At 44.0% G+C, this 7,540-nt stretch overlaps 1 protein-coding gene across 1 annotated transcript; it reads left to right on the top strand.

The window, feature by feature from the left end:
• The first annotated feature begins 4,103 nt into the window (after positions 1-4,103).
• On the top strand, positions 4,104-7,540 carry dlx6a (distal-less homeobox 6a). The gene is made up of 3 exons (XM_089023395.1): positions 4,104-6,099; positions 6,394-6,587; positions 6,805-7,540. Exons 1-3 carry the CDS (start codon positions 5,790-5,792, stop codon positions 7,042-7,044), a joined length of 744 nt encoding a protein of 247 aa, XP_088879521.1. The 5' UTR covers positions 4,104-5,789; the 3' UTR covers positions 7,045-7,540.

Here is a 7,540-nt window from a genome sequence, read left to right as displayed (position 1 = left end):
CAGATAGATTTCTTAACCTGGTAACAAGTGATGGTTCAATGATTGAATACAAAAACACGTGTCCGGTCGCAACGCAACAGGGAATAAGTCATGGAATGAAACGGAAAGACAATTTGGAATTATTTAGTAAAAATTCATGGACAAAATATAATGAACGCACCAGTCATTGATTCAGATATTTTTAGATCCTCAATAAATTTCGCATGAGCAAGGCATTTAAAAGGAATCATCGTGACAGTCCGTTGAAATGTGCCCACAAATACGTTCAAATTACACCGAGGATCTAAAAAAACAGCGTGAGAGAATATTTCACTATCCCTGACGCATTTTCATCTCCACGTACAAAATGTCATCCTCGCATTTGGACAGTCGTGCGTTTGGGCATCACGTGAAAAATGTGTCCAGGGGAACTCATGTCCTTGGCAGTGAATATGCACGCAAGGAAGGGGCTGTTCCTTGAGGAGCCGGGCGCTAAAATGACAGGCGGGGATTTCATTCCTGAATCCTTTTAGCGGCACGTTGACACATCAACCAAGGCAACAACAAAAAATAAAAAATGGAGGAAAAACAAGAGCAGGAATGAGGCAGCGACGGGCAGGAGGGGCTAAGGGAAAAAAAAAGTCCACAACCAATTTGGGAGTAATGCGACTAAAAAGTGACAAGTGTAATTTCATCCATCTGGGCCGATGTGTAAAAAGCGCTGGCCTGAACATTCCCCCTGTGATTGATCTGAAACAGCTATTATTAGCCGGCAGTCTAATAGCACCAGGATGGCTCGGCGCTCTCCCAGGGGCCAAATCTCCGGTCATCTGCCCCCTCACTCACCGCAGCTGCATGTGGAAGCCAAACGAAGGGGGGCAAGGGGAGCTGCCACGAGGGGATGCTTGGAGGCGTACCTGTTGGGCCTTTATGGGGGGACGCGTATTGCATGGGCAAAGACACAAAGTGCTTGAACATTGCATGGCAATGGTATAGCCCAAAAACATTCATTTTCATCATGGTAAATTGCAAACATTTCACGGCAAGTATTACATGAGATCTATTATTATTATTATTATTATTTTATTTTATTTGTATTTTTTTGTAAAAAAAAAAAAAAACTGGAAAAATGAATGCTGCGGTCTGAATTGTTGTGGCGACTTGCTGTTTCAATGGCATCGAATGGATTGACAAATGAATGTGACCTCCTGCTATCAAGCGCAACAACATTGAATTGTTCGATTGGTTACTATCGGCATGGATAGATAAACAAAGAAAAAACATTATTTGTTATAGAAAATACATTTTGGAACAGTTTGAGAAAGACTTTTTGTCATCTACTATCTTTGTGACTGCTTTATTTCCTGTATATGATAGTTTTTTCATGTTATGCGATTTGTTACAGCTTCAGCTGTAAAGTGTCCTTGGGAGTTTTGAAAGGCACTTATAAATTAAGTGGATTATTGTTAGTAGTAGTAGTTTGTTTTCAATTACAGTGCTACATAAATCAATATGTCTTGTATTGCTTATTTGTTAAAACTTTCACTGTTGTAATTTGAATTTCATTGGACTTTCAAGAAACCACCACGTCAAAAGAAAAACAACCACTCAGAGACATCATTTGGCAAAAAGTGGAGATTTTCACAAACATGATTCATTTTATATGAATCAATGTGTATTGTATTGTATTGTATTGTATTCTATTCTATTCTATTCTATTCTATTCTATTCTATTCTATTCTATTCTATTCTATTAACTCATTCACTGACATTCCCAAATTTATTCAGGAATTGAAAATATGACGTCGAGCGCAATTCCCAAATTTGTTCAGGTTTGTTTTTTTCTTGTTTGGGTGCCAATAAAGCGCTGGCCACGGCCTCTGGCAATGTTTTTTACCCTTCCACAAGGGGACAGAATTTGCCTTTTTCCTTCTTAGCGCTTCGTTCCAGCTTCAGCTGCATTGTGTTTTGTACAGCCGCCCTCATTTCAAGCTCATATAACTACAGACTCCTATAATTGAGGAATGAACTCTTTTTTTGCGATGAAAGAAGAGAGCCGAAGGTTTCTTCCGTTGCATTGAATGTTGATGTAGTCCTTAGACTGTAAATTCTGTGGGTCCTGGAATTGGAGTGACATATGACAAAAACCCTGGCACTGGAATGGAGCACTTTTTGCACGTCTGTCTGTGAATGAGTTAATTTATGTAGCATAAACGCTTAGCTTTTTATGGTATGTTCTTTTTCGGTGGACTGCATGAAAGGTTGCAGGTGGCCTGTTAATGGTCTCTTCACTCACACTGATTGATTGGCCTCCTCCGGTGAGGCCTGATGTGACCTGCGTGGAGAGTTTTACGTATTATTATTATGAATGAATGCATTTTCGAGGGCAAATGATGACAATAATTGGCTCCCTTCACCTCACCAAAATGGACAAAGTCCTCCAAAAATGCATCCACTCAACACTGACACATTCCATGTCAAAGAAAGAAAGAAAAATCCTCTTAATGGCGATATTATATATATAGGTTGGGTCTGATATGGAAATGAGAGTATTTTCATATCTTTCCTGTATATAAAAGGAGGTCTGCCTTGGCCTTGGCCTTGGCCTTGGACAGCATTCCAGGCCAAGCATGTCATTTGCAACCTCTGCTGGAACATCTGTAGGTAAATCAAGCAATCAATCCATGCATCAATCCATCATGGGGGGTGGGGTGCATGGTGCTAAAGCAGAAAGCAAAAAGGTATGAGGTATGAGGGATACTGCATGTCTTGTTTTAAATTTCAGACAAATTCGTGTCAACGGCTTTCAAGGAGGAACATGGAAATGTTGCTTCCGCCCTCTATTTCAGCGTCCTGGCAACAGAGCAATTTTCTGTCATCAAGGGATAAACGGCTTCGAACAGTGCATTCTGGAGAAAGGAAAAAAAGGGAGCAATATCTCCAGATGGGAGGAAAAAAACAATCCTGTGATTGCTGCCCTTCCTGTCTGTTATCTCGCGACCAAAATCCTCTCCCGTACGTGATCGGGAAAGGAGGTCCCATGCATGCCGTGCAGCCTGTACGTTTCAGAACATATCCCATGACCGCTCCATATTTCAAGATCTCTGTTTTTTTGCACGAAAAGCCCTGACTTGTCGCGCTCATCTAGCTCGTGATCGCGCACCTGCGGCGCGCGCGAGATGAGATGCCAAGTCGCCCCCTTCGTCGTCCGGACGTCGTGCTGCTCTTTTTCCACACGTGCACCATCGACGCCGTTTCAGGGCGTCAAAAAGGCGGCGCGCCACCGTTTGGCGTTCGGGGAGGGTCGAGCGTGGTCTTCGAGGTTCTTTATGTGTCACACGCCAGTGCGTGGGGGAGACGTCGGTTTTCTCTTTCGTGGCAAACCAAAGGGGTGGCTTTCCACGCGCGCGAGCCAGTCCAAAAAAAAGCCACGTGCGGTCACGCGTCATCTGGTGGATTTGCAGCTTCTGGTTAACGCACGCGTTCTGTTTTACACCCGGCGGGCGGCGCGCTGCATGGCGACAAGTTTATTTCACGTTCGAATTTGGACAGTAGCTTTTTTTCTTGTTAATTGTTTTAATTTCAAAGCAGGTTGAGGTACCAGGGGAATCCCGGGGAAAGTGCTTTCAAAGAGTCATTCGTCAGTGTTCATAAGACAGAGTACTTAGATTAAACAACCATTGATTGAGCTACGGGTCAATCATCTACTTATATGGAAACTAAGTGATTTTTTGGGAACATGAAGTTGACGATTATGGGCGCTCTGGCGAGCTGCAATTTGACAATATAATAAGCACGTGCCTGATGTGTGATAACAACGCACGTATTGTCTCGTTGTTTTTTTTTTTTTGGGTGATATGACTAAAATATCGATCACGCACGGAGGGGGCTGTTTATGAGCCTTTGTTTCGTTTCTAAATTTTAAAACTAACAAGTTAATACATCGCCGTTCAATATTTCACCACATAGTTTTAAAACTAAAAAATACATACATAAATAAATAAAGCGTCTGAATTTGGAATTTTAACGTGGTTATTATAGTCAAGCTGTCAATTCAAAGACACGGACTAGCAAGCAACAAAAATTAGCATCGCCGCAATGGACGATGAGTTTACCTTCGATCCTCCGCATATTCGTTCCTTTTATTCCACTCGTCAAATGTAAAAAAAAAAAAAATACATTTGAAAAGAATCCCGGTGGATGAGTCCGCCTGCTCGCTTCTCTTCTGCTCTCCTGCTGGTGTCAAAATGATGATCTGCTAGTCGGGCTGTTGCACTTTTAAATGGCACAAAGTAAATAACGACCGCACGCATGCAGTTGACGATAATAGCAAGGTAGCAAGGAAAAGTGAAACTAAACGCCGCGTTGAGACGAGCGTTCTCGATAAGATGATAATTGGGGCGACACTGCATGGTGTGTAATTAGGGTATAATTTATGCTATATCCACTTTTATTCCAATCTCCCAAAATAAAGCCAGTCCACCATCATTACGTGGAATTATTGTACATTTTATGGCTGCAATTTGACGAAAGTGCGACCGCTAATCTCAGTACCTTAACTGAATGTAATTACAGTATTTCATGGCCTTTTGTAATGAGATGATTTAATGCTACACTCCACGAAGGAGAAAAAAAATAAGTACAAATTGTCTTTTTTTTTGTATTAAAAATAATTTGAAGCCTCGTTGTCGAGTAGAAAAGACGACATGACATGTTGGAATCTCGAAGTCACCCGTTTGCATTGATTGGGAATGAATTGAATTCTGAATTATTCGCTGTGCGTGCCGTGTGCCTGTTTCTTTTCAATCGGATGGGATCAATTGTTCTAGTAAACATGCAGGGGGGGGTGCAAAAAAAGGGAGGTGGGGGGCAATCTATTTGGATGATAATTGTTCGGGGTTATTAGTGGAAATAAACGTACACAAATCGTCTGATGCTCCTACAAGTCAATATAGGATACATTACAAATCCAATCCAATCCAATTACAATACAATACACATATAGCGCTTTAACAACAGCTGAAGCTGTAAAAAAAATTTTTTTTTTTATATGATAACTATCAGATACAGGAAATAAAGCAGTCACAAAGATAGTAGAAAGCACCGAATCTTCAGTGACGGGTCATTCCGGAGAGTAGATCTTGAAAATCACTCTAAAATGATGCATTACATCTTGATTTATTTAGCTATATTTTTACATTGATGTTCATGAGGAAAAAAATAAAGAGTATAAAGTAGTAAATAAGAGTTAGAAAGAAGCACACGTGTGCTGCTGGTGCATTCCGGTGCGTAATTTGATTGTTTGGGTTGATCTGGAAGGGAAAAGAAAGAAAGTGAAAAGCGATAGGGCGATTCCAAGCAGCTCGGCTTGTCTTTCCGCCATGTATTATTTCTCCTCCCCGCCGCCTCAAAGTTGTAGTCGGGGCTGGTAAGGTGGGTTAACTCCGTGCAGCTCAAGTCTCCGTGAAGCTGCGCAGCCCTGCGTGATGACGTCACGATCGGATGACCAATAGGAAGGCGCTGCCCTTTGGAGACAAACCATTTTACTTGTAGCGTCTGCACCAAGTCTGCAAGCAAGGCTGCGATTTTAGCAGCCGCCTCTTCTAGCCTACCTCGTCTGAGACTTCCAATCCCTCACGGTGGTTCGGTGGTGGCGCTGGTGGTCGCGGTGGCGGTAAGGAGGGGTGGGGGGGGACCCCGGACCCGATCGGCGCGGTAAAGAGAGAGAGAGAAAAAAAGAGAGAGGGAGGAAGCCGATTCGGTCTTGAGAGAGAGGGGGGGGGCGAGTGCTCTCAAGGCAGGAAAATTCGATGATGACCATGACTACGATGGCTGGCGGTCTGGAGGCGCAGGACTCGTCCAAGTCTGCTTTCATGGAGTTTGGCCAACAGTCACAGTCGCAACAGAACTCGCCGTCCATGGCGGGCGCCCACTACCCGCTTCACTGTCTCCATTCGGGAACGCACCACCACCAGCAGCACGACAATCCCGCCGCCTATCCGAGCGGCAACGGCTACAACAGGTCTTTAGCCTACCCTTACGTGAGCCATCCGCACCACAGCCCCTACCTGTCCTCTTACCACAACAGCGCGGGCGGACAGACGAGGTTGGACGGCGCAGGTAAGAGCAAAACCGCCTCTGAATGGATCGGTTTTTTCGTCCTGTCCGCCTCCGTCGCGGTCAAATCATTCCACGATATACGCAAGACATCCTTTATGTCCTCCTCACCTCCCCCCTCCCCCCCAAAAAAAACCCCAACAACGGGGTGTGATCATCTGTACCGTGCAATCTAACCACGAGAACAGCCTCGAACGTTGTAATTAGCATTTAATTGACATGTCATTAGGAGGCGATATGTGGAAAATGGCGGCTCCGTCTTGATTTAGACGATAATTGCTTTTCTTTTTGTTGCAGAGCAGCAGAAGACGACGGTGATTGAAAACGGGGAGATTCGTTTTAACGGCAAAGGGAAGAAAATTCGCAAACCTCGGACCATTTATTCCAGTTTGCAGCTACAGGCTCTGAATCATCGTTTCCAACAAACGCAGTACCTCGCCTTACCTGAACGGGCCGAACTGGCCGCTTCGTTAGGATTAACACAAACGCAGGTACGTCTGTGTCGGGTCTCAGTCGTACAGGAGTGGTCCATTGCATTGGTGAAAGGGTTTCTTCAGGCGTCATCTGTACTTTTTTCGAAGAAGCACACGCAGATGACGCTACTCAAGAAACCTTTTCATCGACAAACTCGGGTACAAGCCATTTTGAAAGATCACTTCCGTTCTCATTGCATTGTAATCCCTTCTACTCTTTTTTTTTTTGCAATAGGTAAAAATTTGGTTCCAGAACAAGAGATCCAAATTCAAGAAACTACTCAAGCAAGGCGGTAATCCCCACGAAAGTGACCCCGTGCCGGGTTCTATGACCCTTTCTCCGCGTTCTCCGTCCATAGCGCCAATTTGGGACGTCTCGTCTTCATCCAAAGGAGTAAACATGGCCGCTAACAGCTACATGCCCGGCTACTCTCACTGGTATTCATCCCCGCACCAGGACTCTATGCAGAGATAGACGATGGACACAACCGCTTTTGACCCCCCCCCCCCCCCCCCCGCCCCCACTTCGGATGCGGCCTCGAAATCGAAAACGGACGTTAACGAACGACTGTTCAATGGCGTTATCACAAAGTATATGACTGTCATCCGTCACCAAATATTGTCAGTGACATTATGGGCCTTTTTTTAGGAGGAGTAAAGACTGACTCACTTGGACTTGTACACTGCTTTATTCTTATTTTGTTGTTGTTGTTGTTGTTGTTGTCTTTGCAATCGTGTGTCTGTAAGCCACTTGAGTTTGTACAGCCCAAACACTTTTTACGTTCTTTCAGATTGAGTAAACAGTGACTCAGAACACGCTCCGTATGCTTTGTAAAAAAAATCATCAGCACCCAAATAATTTTTCTAAATATCATCTTCCCTCTTATTGGGCCAACATCTGTGAAAAAAACGCACCGCGTCGATCTGAAAAGCGCTAACAGGCTGTAAATACTCGAGCTAGCGAGGAAATC

Source organism: Hippocampus bargibanti, linkage group LG20 (assembly GCF_051943395.1).
Source record: "Hippocampus bargibanti isolate YZ-2025 linkage group LG20, ASM5194339v1, whole genome shotgun sequence".
Classification (NCBI taxonomy): domain Eukaryota; kingdom Metazoa; phylum Chordata; class Actinopteri; order Syngnathiformes; family Syngnathidae; genus Hippocampus; species Hippocampus bargibanti.
This window is presented reverse-complemented; position numbering and strand designations above follow the sequence as displayed.

What these genes read in the sequence shown, in the direction of transcription:
- dlx6a (XM_089023395.1), top strand. Translation starts at nt 5,790, where the DNA reads ATGATGACCATGACTACGATGGCTGGCGGTCTGGAGGCGCAGGACTCG. An exon ending in GACGAGGTTGGACGGCGCAG is followed by an intron (nt 6,100 to 6,393) that starts GTAAGAGCAAAA and finishes TTTTTGTTGCAG; the next exon opens with AGCAGCAGAAGACGACGGTG. An exon ending in TAGGATTAACACAAACGCAG is followed by an intron (nt 6,588 to 6,804) that starts GTACGTCTGTGT and finishes TTTTTGCAATAG; the next exon opens with GTAAAAATTTGGTTCCAGAA.